The sequence below is a fragment of the Mesoplodon densirostris genome, chromosome 11 (genome assembly GCF_025265405.1).
Source record: "Mesoplodon densirostris isolate mMesDen1 chromosome 11, mMesDen1 primary haplotype, whole genome shotgun sequence".
In the NCBI taxonomy this organism is placed as follows: domain Eukaryota; kingdom Metazoa; phylum Chordata; class Mammalia; order Artiodactyla; family Ziphiidae; genus Mesoplodon; species Mesoplodon densirostris.
Window position 1 is genome coordinate 80,617,274 of NC_082671.1, and position 19,018 is coordinate 80,636,291.

Sequence of the window (19,018 nt, forward strand, 5' to 3'; positions counted from 1 at the left end):
CTGTAGGTCAGGTGTAGGGTCCTAATCATACTTCTAACAAGCTCCCAGGTGCTGCTGATGCCACTTGTCTGGGGCCCACACTTGGAGTAGCAAGACAGCCAGGTAACTACTCAAAGAGCTTTGCATTCCACCTGGTGCTCTTATTAATTTTATGACATGTCATACATTTCAACTCTTAAACAAATGTCTATGTTCTTTATTGTTCACATGTGTGGTTATACATTCAATATACATTCAATAAGAATTTTATTAGGAACTCAGAGAATACAAAACTTGATATCAAGTGATTTGAGAGAAAAACACAGGTTATGAAATGCAGGTCTACAAGGATCTTTTAAAAAATTAAATATAAGGGCTTTTTAAAAAACATATTTTTTAAAATACTGATTAAAAATTTTTAAATATTCTTGCTTGCTCTCTCAGTAGATCAACTTTACAAAAGATAGACCCGAAGTATCATGACTTAGTGTTTAAAGTGCAACTATTTGAACCCCAACCCAATTTGAATATAAAGTACATGATGCAATTTACCTGATAGCCACGCACAAGGGTAGTCTGTAATTCTTTTAAAATATATTGTAGGTAATGCACACCCAGATCCTCTATTATTTTTGCGAGAGTGCTGCGAGCAATGTCTCTGATTTCCTGTGCTCTGTTCTTGAGGAGGGCACACACTTTCAGCAAAATACTAGAACATGAGAAATTAATTGGCTAATTAAATTAACAGAACCAAGTAAAAATATAAATATCCTTTTGTTTCTGAATTACTCATAACCCAAATTATGCCAATTAGGATTCTAAATTACAGCAAATTGTGACAGTACTTCTCTTCCTGAAAAAGAGAAGATAGAACCAATTTTTGAGTTTCACTGAACTTTTCTGATTTGTCACACAACATACCTTGGCAGATTAGCTTCCATAACTTCCTGTGGAAGGGACTGCATTAGTTTAACCATGGCAAAAGCTAAAGGAACTCGAACTACTTCTTCATCATTCACAACCTTTGATTTTATGAGTTTGTGTTCTTCTTCTCTTTTAGTCTGTAAGAAAAATTTAGGTTAAACTAAAACAAAAATAAATGGATTAGGGACCTACCAACACTACAACCTTGCAGTTGAAAGATAAGCTCTTTTGATATATCTTATATCCATTTCTAAGTTTAATGTCTTAAAAAACAAACTCAATTATACAATTTGATAACCCTCCAAAAATTATAAAAATAATATGAATAAGAATATTCTTTTCAAAGGAGCAACCAACCAATCAATCAATAAATAAAACCAAGTATTCACTGATGTAGGGTTAAGACTGCTGCTGTGTAATATTTAAAAAGTCACATAAAATTTGTGTTAATTGGGACTTTCAGGTGTTTAAGTGACATCGTTGGTACATAAAAAATATGGTGCCTCAAATAAACTTTATTTACAAATATACAAAATGATGAAGTTGGTATTTTACATCAGGGGTTGGAAAACTTTCTGTAAAGGGTCAGATAGTAAGTAATTTTGACTTTATGGCCGCTATTGAAGCTACTCAATTTGCTATTGTAAGGCAAAAGCAGAATTAGACAATATGTAAATGAATGGGGTGTAACTGTGTTCCAAAAAAACTTTATTTACAAAAACAGGCTGCAAGCTAGATTCAGCCCATGGGCCACAGTTTGCCAGCTCAAGTTTTACACTGAGAAGGAAAGGCTCTGGCTTCATGAGAATGCACTCCTAAAATGTTACCCCTATTAAACAAGAAAAAGATGTATTTTTGTTTTCTTCCTTTTTTTTAAAAAATTTTTTGTTCATGCTGCGTGGCATGCGGGAATCTTAGTTCCCCGACCAGGGATCAAACCCACGCCCCCTGCACTGGAAGCATGGCATCTTAACCACTGGACTGCCAGGGAACTACTGAAAAAGATGTATCTTTGAATAGCAGAGAAGTGGCCAAGAAGTAGAAAAGGGAAACATACTCTAATTTTTAATAACCTTTTTTGAAAATGGGAGTCATCTTAATATCTACTTTGGAGATGGAAAAGCATATATCTACCAGTATCAAAATCATAATGAAGAAGAAACATTACTACCTTAGCTGTACGAGATGAACCTGAAGATGATGAGATAAGAGAAGGGAGATGAACTGTGAAATGTAGAGATAAAAGAAAATCCAAAAGCTGATGTCAATCCACATAGTTATTAGGAGCCTCAGTCTGACAGGGCCCCACGGACACCCCACAGAGTCACACAGACCTGCTGGGCCCCAAACAGAATGATTACCGTAGATGCCAGACATTTATGGAGCCTGGGTAGGATGTCCCCAGTTATGGTTCCTTGGATATTTTTAATTGTTTTCTCCAATTCTTCCTTATTCCAAGGAAGGAAAGAGATGGACTTCGTGATACACTCGGATTCCTGAGCTGCTGTCCCTTCACAATCATCTGGGTCAGGGTTTTCTAGCTCTTCATGCTTGTCTGCCAAAGTCTTACATCCATCTTCCTTCTCATCCTCATCCATATGCTCTAATTCCATGGCTTCATGCTCTGGCAACTCAATCTCTTCTATGGTGTCTATGTTTAGTAAACAACAAAAATCACTTTAAATTAAATAAGGAAACAACACAGTTGTGTTAAGTAGTCTTTTCTACTAACATCTAATAAAAAGTATCACTGACTATAAGGGCAAGATAAGGGCTGAGGAAACAGCAGTAAATGAGAGTGTTATGGTCCTTCATTTTCTTACAGTTAGCCTAATGAGGAATAGAGACAAGTAAACTGATAATTATTAAAAAAAAGTGTGGAATAGTAAGCAAGTACAGGGTACTTTGGGATCACATGGAGAGGCTCGGGGGAGGAGGGCTCTTAACCAAAAGAAAGCTTCCAAAGTACTGTGGTTGGAGGTTTCCAAAAGCAAAAACCTACATTCATGAACATGAAAATCCTAATGGCAGCCAACAAGTCTCATGCAGAAACGTATCTTATTATAGGATTCAATTTATTAAAGAAAACTGGGCAGTATTATAGAGAAAGTCCAGACTTGGCTCTGCCAACAAGCCATGTGACTATAGTCAATTACCTTAACCCTCATGGGCTTTGGATTCTTCACCAGTAAACTGTAGATGGCACCTACCTGCAAGGCTATTGTTAGGATTAAATGTGACAAGGTCTATATTGTGCCTAAAATATATTTCTGACACTTCATTGACTTTCAAAAAAATGATAGCTATTAGTCTTCATTTTTTTTTACTGGCCGTGTAGCTTTGGGAAAGTTACTTTACTTTTGAATCTCAATTTCTCGTATCAAAAATATGCAGTAACCAACACCTAAGGTTCTTGTAAGGTCCTTATGAGGACAAAAGAAATAATGTCTATAAAAGCACATTTCACAGTAGATGCTCACTAACTGTTTCAAACTCCATTCATACCTAAGAAGAAAACAGTGAAGTGAATTAATATTTTAATTTTTTAATGTTTCTGTTTATGCAAAATTTCAAAATGCAGATTCAATTGACTGAAGATAAACTAAGGGGCTTTAGTACATTAATTATTTAAAACACAAATGGTTTCTACAAATTCAAAACAGTTTTTCTCTTCATCAGTGTGGCTCTTGAGTGATTTGATAATGAATCAAAGAATTAGAAAATTTTGAGTAGGAACACTGCAGTAATGCAAACTAAGGGCCAAGATATTTCAATGTCTTTAGCCAAAACAATTAGAATAAATACCTTGGCCTACTTAAGTGTTTATTCTTTTCCTTATTTTTCTGTGATGGCTAAATCCTTCAGAGTCTGATGTTCAATATAAGCAGTAGTAGTAGGTATCTTTACCTCATTCTGGTTTTAAAGCAAAGGCTTTTAATGTTTTACCATTGAGTATGATGTTTCATTAGTTTTTTTTTTTTTTTTGGCCACGCCACACGGCATGCAAGATCTTAGTTCCCTGACCAGGGATGGAACTGGTGCCCCCTGCAGTGGAAGCGTGGAGTCTTAACCACTGGACCACCAGGGAAGTCCCATCATTTATCTGGTTGGTTGGTTGGTTATCTATCTATCTATCTATTTAGGGCTGCATCAGGTCTTAGTTGTGGCATGCGGGATCTTTAGTTGCGGCGTGCGGGCTTCTCTGTAGTTGTGGTTTGCGGGTTTTTTCCTCTCTCTAGTTGTGGCGTGGGCTTCTCTCTAGTGTCGTGCACAGGTTTTTTCTCTCTCTAGTTCTGCCGTGGGCTCCAGAGCGCGTGGGCTCTGCAATTTGTGGCACACGGGCTCTCTTGTTGAGGCACACAAGCTCAGTAGGTGTGGCACGTGGGCTTAGTTGCCCCGTGGCATGTGAGATCCTAGTTCCTCAACCAGGGATCAAACCTGTGCAAACTGCACTGGAAGGTGGATTCTTTACCACTGGACCACCAGGGAAGTCCCCCATCATTAGGTTTTTAAAACACATCTTTTAACAGGTTAAGGAAATTTCTATCTATTACTTGTTTGATAATTGCTTTTATTATGAATGGATATTGAATTTAATCACATGTTCCCCCTGTGTCTATACAGATCACATTTTTTTGTTTGCTAATGTGTTAAGTTCTATTAACCAATAACCAACTTCATGAGTTAGTGGGGGCTTCCTCTTTTTCAGTCACCTGAAATAGCTGATATAAGGTTGAAATGATCTATTCCTTGAGTGTTTGTAAAACTTGCCTATAAAACAGTCTAGACCTAGCATTTTCATCAGAAGAAAATTTTTAACTACAGATTCAATTTCTTTAATCATTAGAGATCTATTCAGATTTTCTATTTCTTCTAAAGTCAGTTTTTGTATTTTATTTTTCTAAGAATTTGAACATTTCACCCAAGTATTCAGATGTATAAGTGCAAAGATCACAATGTTATTTTACCTTTTTCATTTAATTGTGATCTTTTAAAATTCCTAATATTTATTATGCCTTCTATTGTCATTGGTCAATCTTGTCAGAGGTTTGCCAATTTATGATCTTTCAAAGACTGATTTTTATTTTTGATGATCCTTTCTGTTGTATCTACTTCATATTTCATTAACTGTTGCTCTAATTTTTAATTCTTAGACGTTCTTTGCATTCACTGCTTAACGTTCTTTCTACACATTAAGGTGATATAATTGAATTTCTGTGTAAATAATCTACAGGTCAGATTTTTTCACCCAATTTAGTCTGGACTTCTCTACTGTTAAATAAGTTTTTTACAAAAATACTCAAACCATTCATTTTAACTTCCTCCTGACTCATTCACTGGTCACTGCTATAAGAGCAGAAAAAGGGAGTAAATTGAATTTTGCTATCTTTAATTCATGATCATAAAGTATCCAAGGATAGGAAGGAAATCTAGTTTAAGAAAGTTTAAAAAACTTACTCTCTTCCCTCTGAAGTTTTCTCATTTGTTCTTCCAGAGTTTTGTGGTCAAAGTGGAATGCTTCTAACACTATCACTAGCAAACTGTTAAAAAAATTTTCACAGAAATGTTCATTTGATTAATAATATCACTTGACTATTAAAAAGAGAGGAAAGTTAAAGACTTATAAACATTAAAATTATTTTTATCAGTCTTAGGTATTTTTTCAGTTTAACAAGTCTTAGTATCACCTCATTGATACAAGGTAAAAGTAAACTGAGATTGTACAAAGATTGTTTCAGAAAATAATCCAAAATTTACATTTTAACAACAAAACAAAAATAAGCAGTTTGACCATACCTGACACCCAACTTTTGATTGATCTGTCCCGCCTGTAAGACATGAATGAAATGTTTCAAGTAATATATATATGCCGACCAAGAGAGATGTTTGCAAATAGCTCCAATAACTTCTGTGGCAGCAATGGTTATATTTTCATGCTGTAAAACAAATCAAGAGCATCAGTGAGTATTTGCAAATAAAGTACACAACTAACTTGGTGCATTAAAAAGCTTAGACAGTAGGGGATCAGCAATTACAGAAAGGAAAGAATGCCCTAACTATACTCCATTGTTTCCCCCTAGCTCTAGGAAAAGATGCTGTCAATGAAAGGAATGACATCTTCCTCTCATTAAAGGATATTAACACATTTTGTTTTCTATTCCACTCAGACCTCCCTGATTGGTTCAAGCCTACAGACTGAATGAAGTAAATTCAATGTGTAAAAGTTGACAAATGTCAGAATCAACTACAGATTGCACCGCTGAGTATTCGTAAGTACGATGCAACGGAGACAGCTCTTTCAGACCACAATGGAGAACAGGAGCTGGATTTACCCTCACACCTTAAACCAGAAAAGTAGACAAAAATATATGAAACAGTTTTCAGACTTTGGACGTCAAATAGTGCAGGACAGTGACTCCTGAGAGAAAGGAAACAAATGAAATGAGCCGTATAGTTACCCCAATTCACTGTGTGGGGATAACTGTCAGGTCATAGCATATGAGAAGAAACCCAAAAAGGGCCCCATGTCTCCCTGAGTTAAGGGGGCAGAGTTGAGGCTGTGGAGCTAGAGTCCTCAGGGCAGAGAACCAGACAGGAGAGAGCTACACAGAGAAAAGCTGCCCAGAGAAAGAGCTCCTTAAGCTTCAGCTGAGAACTGATCAGTACACACAAGTAAGGAAGAGACAGGGAAGAACCACCAAAAAGGAAAAGATGAAACACTCATCTAAGACCACACAGGGATGAGAATAGATCATGTTCCTATCAGCCAGAGTGAAAAAACCTCATGATACATGAAGCATTAGGTATTCAGGTACTCAGAAAGTTAGTGCCTCGATGGTGGGTTCAAATAAGCACCAGACTAAAGGCTGCTCCTGCCTAACAGAGCTTAAAAGCGAGCCTCAAAAGGACCAGACAGGACTTCCCTCGTGGCACAGTGGTTAAGAATCCGCTTGTAAGGGTTTCCCTGGTGGCGCAGTGGTTGAGAGTCCACCTGCCGATGCAGGGGACGCGGGTTCGTGCCCCGGTCCGGGAGGATCCCACATGCCGCGGAGCGGCTGGGCCCGTGAGCCATGGCTGCTGAGCCTGCACGTCCACAGCCTGTGCTCCGCAACGGGAGAGGCCACAACAGTGAGAGGCCCGCGTACCGCAAAAAAAAAAAAAAAAGATCATAGATTTAAACCCAACCATATTAATAATCATATTAAATGCAAATGGTCTAAAACCAATTAAAAGGCAGAAACTATCAGATTGGATTAAAAAAACCCCAAGATTCAGCTATATGCTACCTACAAGAAATCAACTTTAAAAGTAAAATCACAAATAGGTTAAAAATAAAAGACTGTAGAAAGGTATACCATAACAATACCAATTAAAGCTAAATGTAATTTATTTTTTTCATCTACACCTCTTTCCTATTTTACTGCCATCTAACTCTGAGCTGCTTACTGGCTCTTCAAACTGGAATTTAGGGATACATTTTTTTACCCACTTAAGAAATTCTTAAAAATTTTTTGAATATCCTGAAATAATAGAGGAAACCTATCCTTGAACAAGATCATATAATCAACAGTATAAATACAAGTCACAAATCCTGATATTATCTCAGTTAGACTTAAATATTTATCAAGTCTTTACCAAGTGCCAGGCACTGTTCTTACCCACTATGAGGTATAAAAGTGAAGACATTCTGAGTTCAAATACCAGTTCTGACTCTATGTTTTTGAGAAAGTTCTATAACCTCACATATTCTCAGTTTACTCCCCTATAAAACAATGATAACAGTCCCTACCCCGTAGGGTTGAGCTGTTGTGAGGATGAAATCAGATTACATATTAAAGTACTTCGTATTGTGTCTGTACCTGGTATAGAGCTAAAGAAAAGGCAGCTGTTGTTTATTTCATTTCTTATGAGCCATTTGGGAAAACACTGAGAATTAAGGCCTATGATACAAAAATAATAGTATGCCATCTTAGTAACGTGATCATTTCTAAGCGAGGAACTATTCTGTGGTTGGCCTTTGTGAGCTAATAATAGCGAAAATAAAATAAAAGCCACCATATTTAGAGCAAGTGCCAGGCATAATTTTAAGGGCTTTAGAACTATTCTAGGCCTGTAATTATGGTGACAATATCAGTATGGATGCCACCAACCCCATCTACATTTTGGAACAGTGTGTCATGGTACAAGGAGAAGCTTACTGGTTTCTAGATCTAATGCCCTACCTTGATCATTTTCTCATCAAAAATTGGAGCCATGGCATAAGGCATGATATAATTCTGAAGAGATTTAGAAGACAGCACAATTTTGCCTTCCATTAGTTGTTTTGCCAATTTCTTCAAGGCTCTTGCTCTTCTGTGGATCTACGAGTCAGATAAAATATGAATTAGTTACTAAATAAACTCACCTACAACCAGCTCCATTTCAGTATCATGTTCCTCTTCCATGAAAATATTAAGAGTGAAATACAGTCCATGTGTTACATGAGCAAACACTTGTGCCTTGATTTGCTTTCAGAGACATAATCCATAGTATTTCTTTACCAATGGATCCTAGAGCATTTAAACTTCTTAGGAAATGGCAGGGAAAGGTGACACTATTATTGTGGTTTGTGATACCACCAAGGAAATCAGACCCCAGGAAACAATCATCTCCTATGCAAATTTGATGATCACAAAGACCAAGGAATGAGAAGCTCAGAACTTTCTGGAAAATTAAAATATATCTTTTTCTTTTTTTTCCTTTTACTTTTTTTTTTTGGCCGCACTGTGCGGCTTGTGGAGTCTTAGATCCCCAACCAGGGATTGAACCCCGGCCCTTGGCAGTGAAAGCGCAGAGTCCTAACCACTGGACAGCTGGGGAATTCCCTAAAATATATCTTTTTAAATAAGACAGAACGGTTTGAAACACTTGTTTATAGACAAGAAAAAAAAAAGCAGAATTGTTTTCTACCTGAATGTGCTTCATATTCTCGAAGAAGTCCATTTCTGGATCATGGCAATCAGTTAGCTGTACCAAGTCTTTAAATTCTGGTTGATCTGGAAAGGTTTGAATTAAACAGGAAAGCAGCGTGGTATAATCTTGTTGAATACTCTGAAAACATGGAGTTGAGAAAAATTTTTTTTTAATTTTAAAAAGAATTTGCTTCTTAGGTAATACAAAGAAACACCAAAAAAGTCATTACAATTTTTTTTTTTTTTTTTGTGGTATGCGGGCCTCTCACTGTTGTGGCCTCCCCCGTTGCGGAGCACAGGCTCCGGACGCGCAGGCTCCGGACGCGCAGGCTCAGCGGCCATGGCTCACGGGCCCAGCCGCTCCGCGGCATATGGGATCCTCCCAGACCGGGGCACGAACCCGTATCCCCTGCATCGGCAGGCGGACTCTCAACCACTTGCGCCACCAGGGAGGCCCACAATTTTTTTAAAAGTAAAACATTCCCACTGAAACAACAAACTATATAAAATCAGAAGTGACTGCCCTCTTCTCCGTTCCTCCTCCCCTGTTAAAAGTTTGCTGAATATTTATACAATCAAGTATTTTAATTAAATGTACTAAGCCTGACTGCTTTTCTACACAACTATAGCAGAAGAAGGGAAAAACAAAAACAAAAACAAAACCCACAGACAGTAGTACTTAATTGCAAACCCCAATACCTCTGTCTGGCTCTTCAATCCTTTCCTCAATTTCTCCAGGAGTGAACGATGAATGACTTCTCTGTATTCTTTCTCTGTGACATTCAAAGCAGCAAGCTTTTTGATGATATTCATCAAGCACATGCTTGCATTATCGCTTAAAGACATGTCTCCTAACTGGACACAGGAAAAAACTCAAATTATTCTGTATAATAACTATAATATTGAATATTATTTCCCAGTGAAAGAGTTTATAATATTTAGCCACTGTTCTGTATAAAACTCACTACTAAGAAATGTCCCACAGGTACTTCATACTTAAGGAAGAACCAAACATAGGGTTGTGAGGAATACAGTAAGTGACTTTTTGAAAAGTCATGCTTACTGAGAAGTGTCAGTAATTTCAGAAAATACTATGAGATGTACTATTTTTTTATTACTGATTTTGCCTTTATTTAGAAATTTGGTATTTTATCCGTCATGGATTTTTTTTTCTTTTTTTCATTTTTTATTGAAGTATAGTTGATGTAGAGATGTACTTTTTAATTCGCTTTATTTCTCAAAGCAAACAGAACAAAAGGTTCACTAAAGCCAGTTTTTTTTTTTTTTTTTTGCGGTACGCGGGCCTCTCACTGTTGTGGCCTCTCCCGTTGCAGAGCACAGGCTCCGGAGCACAGGCTCTGGAAGCGCAGGCTCAGCGGCCATGGCTCGGGCCCAGCCACTCCGCGGCATGTGGGATCTTCCCGGACCGGGGCACGAACCCACGTCCCCTGCATCAGCAGGCGGACTCTCAACCACTGTGCCACCAGGGAAACCCAAGCCAGTTTTCAATATTCAAAATCAGGTGATCACTTACAATGACACAGTTGGCTGGTATAGTTCTGGTTAGCTGCTTCAGAGTTCCTGGTTTAAGGTATGTAGGTTGTGAGTGTAGAGAAACTATTCCCAACTCAGCCAACCAGGCAGTGATTCGGGATCCCTCATGTTGAAATTTGATAAGATATATGAAGAATGAGCCCAAATGGGGAGATTACTTTTTCCTATATTATTTAATCCTTAATATCAGATGAACAACTATAAAATGCCACAAAAAGATTACTGATGCCACTACATAGTTAACTACTAATCAAGGGTTTCATTTTCCACATTTTGGAGTTTTAATTCATTTTAGCAACATGGCACTTAATACAGTTGCAAACCCCTTTTATTTCTACTATATCAATAAAAGAGGGCAAACTTAAATAATATAGTTACATAACTTAAAAAATTGATATTTAACTGACACACTATGAAATTCGCCCTTTTATTGTACAACTCAATGGTTTTCAGTATATTCAGAAGGCTTTACAACCATCACCACTATCTAATTTCAGAACATTTTCATCACCCCCAAAGGAAACCCATTAGAAGTCACTCTTCCCGTTCCTCCCGCCCCTCACAGCTCCTGGTAACCACTAATTTACTTTCTGTCTCTGTGGATTTTCCTATTCTAATACACAGCTTTTCGACTTTTCAAAGTGCTTTCACATATATATTATTTTATTCAAAATATCTGCTTTTCAAATCATGAGCATAACAGTATGGTCTTTGCCAAACAAAATATTCTACAACCAAAAGAAATTTTATATTAAACATCCCATCCCCCTCCAAACCAAATTAAGAAATGAGGTCATTTAGTCATATTATCAAAACAATAAAAAAAATTCATAAATTTTTGCTATAAAAACCTACCTCCATGTTATAGAAACAGTTATGCATAACAGGAATTAGGTAGTTAACATCCATGGTTTGCATCTCTTTAATGTAAGAGGTGATGGTCTGGAACGCTGAGAAGCGAACATCAAAGTTGATATCATCAAGATGTCTTTGATCAAAGGCGTTAAGCTATGAGAAATGCCATTGAAACCATATAAATGAAGGTATATAAATCTTAAATAAGGAATAATAATACTTTGGAAGCAAGAGACATAAGATTTTCTTTCTTACCTTGACAACATCAGTAATATATTTTAATCCACTATCAAAATCAGAAAGAGTCTAAAAGGAATGAAAAGCAGTATATTATTAGTGAATAAAACCTTAACTTGTCTGCCCGCCTCCCTCTGACTCCCTGCCACACTCAAATATATATGGAAACATCATATCAGCACCAAGCAAGCTGCTAATATGCATTCCACATCATAGTTATCTTTTGAAAAAGGGGTGATTTTGGGGTAAAAATGAATATTACAGACCTGGAAAACTGTACAAAGCAACTGTCTTGACAACTTGTTCTTAATAACTGAGAAGAGTTTTGCTAGAGGCTTGAGGAAGCGCGTAGGCTCCAGACAATGTTTCAACAGGTTTTGTACTGTCACCAGAATATCAACCTCTGTATCCTTAAGAAAAAATATTGAGAGAAATCATATTTCAGTAATTTATAAAACTGGTCAAATTGGCTTTAATATATTACAGCACAGAAAACAAATAAGTATAAATAAGAAGTAAAAGTAGTAGTATTTAGAAAAGTTATTTCATAGTCTTTTAAAAGTTCTTAGCATCTTAACTTAACCAAAAACCTATAATAGTGTCCATTAAGAGTTTCTTCCTTTAATTCTAATAGGAAATATGCATGGTTTTGAAAAATAATTTCTTCTATTTTCTAGTTAAAGAGCCAAGAAAAATGAACTTGCTGAGGAAAAATACACACTTCTGGTTGTTCACAAATCTGTGGTCTTCTAAACTGAATTACTATAGAGTAGGAGTCATTCAGTATAACTCCTGAGGCCTTATAAATGAGTGTGCAAAATGGGAAGACTTTTTTTTTTTTTTTTTTTTTTTTTTGCGGTACGCGGGCATCTCACTGTTGTGGCCTCTCCCGTTGCGGAGCACAGGCTCCGGACACGCAGGCTCAGCGGCCATGGCTCACGGGCCCAGCCGCTCCGCGGTGTGGGATCTTCCCGGACCGGGGCAGGAACCCGTGTCCCCTGCATCGGCAGGCGGACTCTCAACTGCTGCGCCACCAGGGAAGCCCGGGAAGACTCTTTTAATCAAGACTGAACTACGTTTTGAAAATCATATCAGAAACTCTAAACTATGCCTGAATATTAAAAGTCTGACTTTTCATTCAGTTTGCCACTGTCACCATATTTAAGATCAATGCATGTCTCAGGTTGCAGATTTGTTATTGATCAAAGTCAGAGAGGGGAAAAAATCCTGAAATGGATTAGAAGCTAAACAAAGGAAAATAAAGGGTTTAAGACTTTTACTGTAATGGTAGATGATGAGGTCTCCACCTTCTCGCCTGCCCCCATTCCTCTTCCTGTCCCAATTTTTCTCCTCTGTTTTCAATTTTATGTTTCTGTATGAAGTATTTTCACAAATACTCTGGGATAAATACATCACAGAATCTAACCAATAAAATTATTGTTTACAAATAAACCTAATAATAAAGTGCCACTTCAAAGACAAATAAATATGCTGTGAATTCATGCCTGAGCAATATTGCCACGGTGGAGGAAAGGCAGGAGCAGTGTAATGAGCAGAGAACTTTGTTCTTTTTCTTTCATAAACTTGCTGATCCTGGAGAAGGAAAAAAAAAAAAGGAATATGTAAGGAAGATTTATAAGTTAAGAGTATTTCTCCAAGAAGTTAAACTTTTCGTAAAAAAACATCAGTGATGAAAGACCCCGGTGGCTTTTAAGTATGTGTAAAAAGTTTAACTCAGTTATTTAGCAGTGTCCACTCTTATTTCCCTCCAACTTCAGGTTGGTGGCTACTATTCTATTGCTTTTGTAACATCTGATTGTGTAGGTGGGTTATAGTAAACTCCAATCCTATAATTAGTCATTGATAATTACTTATTTCACAAGGAAACAACATTTTAAGTGCTGAGACTTGTTTTAGGCTTTATATACAACATTTCCATATAACTCCCAAAACAGCCCTATAATGTAGGAATTATTAACCCCACTTTGCCCAGAGAAAACTGTGGCTCAGAGAAGTTGATGTCACAGAGCAGGTCTTTCAAACCTAGTCTTTCTGGTGCCTAATCACTCATCATCTTCTCACTATCACGTAGCCTATGATAAAATTTAGTAAGTATATTTCCCATGGTTTCCCATTCTGCAAAACTTAGAAATACACTTGTATAAATAAAACATTTAAAAGAAGTTCCTGGAAGATTCTAACGTATCATTTTTTATTGTTGCTGAAAGTAACAGAAAAAATAAACTTTCAACAACTAAGCCCTGTAACAATTTAGATTTTAAGATAGAATCATTTTGTGCACTCAGATTTACTAACCAGGCACTTCATAGAAATCACAATTGTATATTACCAGGTCTTGTAGTATGTAGAGAATCTTTAAAGAGAATCTTTAAAAACCCTTGCAAGATCTTCTTGACTCTTAAAAGAACAAATACAGCAACCTGCTTTTAAATTATTTTTATCAATCACACTTAAAAGAAAAATCACAACTATGTGATCTCACATAACTCGACATTTTAATTGAACAAAATATGTAAAGGCTAATAAACAGGCAAATCTATTAGTCTACCTTAGAATTTTGAAAAGTCTGTTATCTTTTATAATTAAGGCATATGTCATAAAAGGTTTATTCCAGCAGAGAAAGAGAATTCTACATTAACTTAAAAATGAAGGGCATTTAAAATACTGAAAACTTTTTTAGCTTATTGCCTTGTTAAAACAAATGAAAAACCAAGCATAATTAAAAAAAATTAAAACTACAGGTGGTAATGTTATCTTTTAAGGACCAATGTATCACTTACTTTGAAAGAATGCCCAGTTCCTTACTGACTTGTGCTCTATTCTTCTTCTTTTTCACCTTTTCTGCACTTATTGTGGTTTTGCTGAGATACTGGAGAATTGCAGGTACACGAGGTAGAATTAATCGTCCTCCTATTGTGATAGACTCTGAAATAGTGATAAATATACTGATTTTAATTAACTACGCTCTTAAAAGCTAACTGTACAATATCTTCCTAATGACAGAAAAGGAAAACACTCAATTACCATGAAAATTTAATAAATTTCAACTAAATATTAAATAACTTTCTTCTTAGTCAAAACATCTATATCATTAGCTAAATTAAAATTTTATATGAGACCCTTGAGGATTTAAACCATTTTGGGTAGTAGTAAGAGAACTGTTAAGATAATATGGTAAGAATTCAGAGACATGACAGTGGAAATCATCTGATAATGTCCTGAAGGAGAGCTGAGCTTTCTGGAGCGTAAATAATCCGAATTTCTACCTACTGCAAAGAAAATTCAGCTTATATAAATTGGTATTAATTCCTAGAGAAAAGAAACTCTTTTAATAGCGTAAGTTATAAAAAGAGTCAGATTCTATCAACTTTTCCATTCTGAGGGCACAAATGATACCTCAGAAGTATAAGAATCGTTTGCTCTGTACAGCTTACATACCATCTGCACTTTCTGTGTATACACATCCTGTCACCGGTAAGCTCAAAACTGTTTCTGTGGGTTCAAAATCTGGAAGGCTAAGAAGGTCATCGGCTATTTCCATCACAATACTAGCTGTGGTTTCAGAGAGGTTCTTTGCTGAGAGAATCGCAAAAACATTGGTCAGGATATCACATTCCGGGTGCCCAGGTTTCTGTTTAGCCAGGAAAGGGAAATATCTGCAAGAAAAAACACTAAAATAGTCATCTTCTTTTTCAATACGTTTATTTCTAAAAACATGTTCCATACAAATTTTCATAGAGTTTAATGAATATATATGTGTATATATGAATGTTAATAAGATTACTCAGAAGGGAAATTACTTTAAAATCTAAAATTTGATGGATAATAATTCTAGGCACCATACAAACATTATATTATCTACGCATTTTATGTATATTTCTCATTTAATCCTCACAACATCTCTATGTTAAGGTGGTATCCTTATCTCCACATTACAGATGAAGAAATTGAGAACTGTCTAAAGCCAATGAGCTAATAAGTCATAGAGCTGAGCTGTGAACCGTGGTCTAAGCCCTAGTTCTAAAGGAAATGTATTAAAGACAGGCTATTTTTCAATTATAAGCCTTCTAGGATATGAATGTTTATATGCTCACATAAAAACCATGTACTACAACATGAAAATTAGGAGTACAGACCACAGACCAAACAAATATTTGCTGAATTAGGATATGCAACATTCAGATTAGGATCATTTGTCAAGGGAGGGAGATGAATCCATCCCCAGTAATGAAAGACTCACACGAACGATACCCCAAAAGGTAGAGAACACAAAAGCTTTCCAGCCACAGGCAAACTAGCAATTGTTTTACGGCCAGAGATGCAATCCTAACAATCAGTAGGAAGGCCAAACTGAAAAAATTCAAATAGTTTGGCTTTACCAATTCATCATCACTGGAAAAAGAGCTCAAGCACTTTAACATACTTAGTCCTGACAGACTGAAAGAAAAGTTCTAAGAGGTTATACTCATACATCTTTGTCCAACAGATACTGGGGATACTATGCGCAGGCACCAAGCAAGATACTTTACATATTATATCTCAACAAGAGAGAAATTGTAGAAGAGAATGAGGTGGCATCCAATGATGTGGATCTATACTTGAGTAAGGACCCAACTAATATATAAACCAAGTCACTACTGTAAAGTCTTCTTGGATGAAAGTCCTTCATGGCTTATTTGTATAACAATGACACAACTATAAAATATTTCTCAAGTATGCCTATGAAGTGCTGCTTATAAATGTCCAATGAAAAAACAAGATATGAAATTGCTTTCTCAAATTGGGAAATAAATGAAAAGAGCCCTTATGACAGTAAAAATAAAACAGGCTTTCCCGAGGAAGACAATGGCAAGGTATTGTTTTTGAAGACTATTTAATGACATGGGGAAACGTTCATGACATGATTTACATGAAAAAAACAAAATCAAAAGCTAGCTATAAGGTATGATCTCAATTTTGTAAAAATGGATGCCAAGATTTTAACATCACTGAATCAATAATAAATACATTTTCTTTTATTCTATCTTTCATTCATCAAAATAGATCAGGGCAAACTTAAGTCTGTTTCCATCACTGAGATAAACAAAACAGGTTTCTCGCATTCCCACTTCACTGAAAGTTCCCACATTCTTCAGTGAATATGCATTTGGTCTGTGACACAGCATCTCTGAACCATCAGCAGATGAAGGTTCTGTAAATGGCTCATATGTCCACAAAAGGATACTGATTTGTGACCATGAGCGCTGTATGCATATTTAGATGGAGTTTTACAAAGAACAGAAGACAATGACCTAGAAAATCCAGAAAGCTTGTGAAATTTTTAAGTGGGAACCGGGGAAAAGACAGAATGCGAATTACAAATCAGCTTTTATTTTTAAGCAAACACGCAAAATTGTAATATTTGGGTGATGATGTAACTACCTAGTGTGTTTCACATCTGTTTTTCCCTTTGCCAGGTCAAATCAAACTGCTGATACAATCACTACACATTGGAAGAACAGCCATATCAATCCCAATACTACTAATTTTCTCCTTTTTTAAAAAAATTTATTTGTTTTGGCTGCGCTGGGTCTTTGTTGCTGTGTGCAGGCTTTCTCTAGTTGCGGCGAGCGGGGGCTACTCTTTGTTGTGGTGTGCGGGCTTCTCATTGTGGTGGCTTCTGTTGTTGAGGAGCACGGGCTCTAGGCGCACGGGCTTCAGTAGCTGCAGCGCGTGGGCTCAGTAGTTGTGGCTCACGGGCTCTAGAGCGCAGGCTCAGTAGTTGTGGTGCATGGGCCCAGTTGCTCTGTGGCATGTGGGATCTTTCGGGACCAGAGATCGAACCCATGTCCCCTGCTTTGACGGGTGGATTCTTAACCACTGCACCACCAGGGAAGCCCCTCAATACTACTCATTTTCAATTTTCAATTTTTTTTTTTGGCCATGCCACACAGCTTGAGGGATATTAGTTCCCCAACCAGGGATGGAACCTGCGCCCACTGTAGTGGAAGCACAGAGTCCTAACCAGGGAACCGCCAGGGAAATCCCTAATTTTCAAGTTTTAATGAAATCGTAAAAATAGCCAAAAATGTGTAAGTCTTGATATAATATACACTCTACAATTTTAATTTATATTAAAATGCAAAATGTTGTTTTATCTATTTTTTCCTTTTTTTATTGTTATAAGTAATTCAAACACTCCAAAGATATATCATGAAAAGTCTCCCTTCCTCTCTCCAGCTCACTAAACCTCCACATGCTAAGGTGACATTGTTTCTCATGTAGCCTTGATCCATTTTCTATTTCATTTTGTATTTATACACACATACATACACATATAAAAGCATTTTTCCTGGAACACACTACACCTATTATTCAGCAACTTGTATTTTTCTTCAAACTATGTATTTTGAGATTCAACTGCCTTATTCTTTTTAACTGCACTGAAAGTAGGTCACGGTGTGGTAAGAGCATAAACTACACTATTAGTTCCCTTGACCAGTTAGTCTAAAACACTGCCCTTTTTAAAGGTCAAAAAAAAAAAAAGATTATACCTTGCATTTCTGCACCAGATACTAATTAGCTTCAGTAGAGGAGTAGGAGAATACTGACTCTCAGATCCAAGCCTGCTGATCTAGGACACAAAATAAAAACAGAATACAAAATAAGAACATACACAGAATTGTAGAAAAAAACCAAACAACTGAAAAGCAGAACAAGAACAGAAATCACACCAGAGGATAAAAGAGCTAAAAGAGATAAACATTTAAAGGACAAACTGAGTAGTGAGCAATCTTTCCTAAAATCAAGTCTCTTCTACAGTCTTAGCTATAACTACACCAGTTATTATCACCAAGTGGGGACAACCAGAGAAATCAAACAAGGAAATAAGTAAGAAAAAACCCTGTGTATTTTCCCTCATGCTTGTCAAAACCCAGAGGCATACTATGTGAGGTGCTACAAAAGTTAGGTTACATTTGCTTAAGAGACAACAGTCATATTCAAATTAGCCTTAAGTATAAACACTATGGTATTGGAGAAACTAGCTCTGGAGCTTTAGGTGGTAGTGGAGGTAAAGAAAAGTGTTCTAAAACTTGCAGAAGCAAAGAAAGGCTTGATGTGAAAGAAAAGACCCGGATTAGCATTTGTGGCTGGGTGCAGACTGTGCTGGTGAAGCAGTATTAAAAGAAAAAGCAGAAGGTATCCAGGCAGAACACAGAAATCAAGCTTTACCTGGGGCCAAACTGCACCATGAAATACAGCATCAATTTCTTCTGTTCTGAACGGATAGGACTCCCAATCCAAAAAGATATCAGTTACCATTTTGATGCCAAGACGTCTTAAATTTTTCAGTGGGTTAATAAACCTCAGCTGTATCTGTAAAATAAAGATCTTCTATTAAAAAGATATCGCTTTTATTCTCGACTCCTCAGGGAGGCACTCCTGCTCAGGTGGTGAAGAATCAAGCTGGGATCCTGTTATGAAGCTCTGATCCACATGGAAACGCCAACTGAGTA

At 36.7% G+C, this 19,018-nt stretch overlaps 1 protein-coding gene across 1 annotated transcript in view; it reads right to left on the bottom strand.

Annotated features, from left to right (window-relative positions):
* UTP20 (UTP20 small subunit processome component) overlaps positions 1 to 19,018 on the bottom strand; it is a 92,374-nt gene that overhangs the window by 21,648 nt on the left and 51,708 nt on the right. Inside the window, exons 28-43 of the mRNA XM_060112774.1 lie at positions 18,735 to 18,878; positions 18,056 to 18,135; positions 14,961 to 15,178; positions 14,303 to 14,447; positions 13,007 to 13,094; positions 11,768 to 11,911; positions 11,520 to 11,570; positions 11,265 to 11,417; positions 9,555 to 9,710; positions 8,854 to 8,994; positions 8,127 to 8,264; positions 5,701 to 5,840; positions 5,362 to 5,444; positions 2,265 to 2,554; positions 901 to 1,040; positions 532 to 688 (exon numbers count right to left, since the gene is read on the bottom strand). Coding sequence (XP_059968757.1) covers positions 532 to 688; positions 901 to 1,040; positions 2,265 to 2,554; positions 5,362 to 5,444; positions 5,701 to 5,840; positions 8,127 to 8,264; positions 8,854 to 8,994; positions 9,555 to 9,710; positions 11,265 to 11,417; positions 11,520 to 11,570; positions 11,768 to 11,911; positions 13,007 to 13,094; positions 14,303 to 14,447; positions 14,961 to 15,178; positions 18,056 to 18,135; positions 18,735 to 18,878 — 2,268 coding nt within the window. The remainder of the gene's footprint in view (positions 1 to 531; positions 689 to 900; positions 1,041 to 2,264; positions 2,555 to 5,361; positions 5,445 to 5,700; positions 5,841 to 8,126; positions 8,265 to 8,853; positions 8,995 to 9,554; positions 9,711 to 11,264; positions 11,418 to 11,519; positions 11,571 to 11,767; positions 11,912 to 13,006; positions 13,095 to 14,302; positions 14,448 to 14,960; positions 15,179 to 18,055; positions 18,136 to 18,734; positions 18,879 to 19,018) is intronic.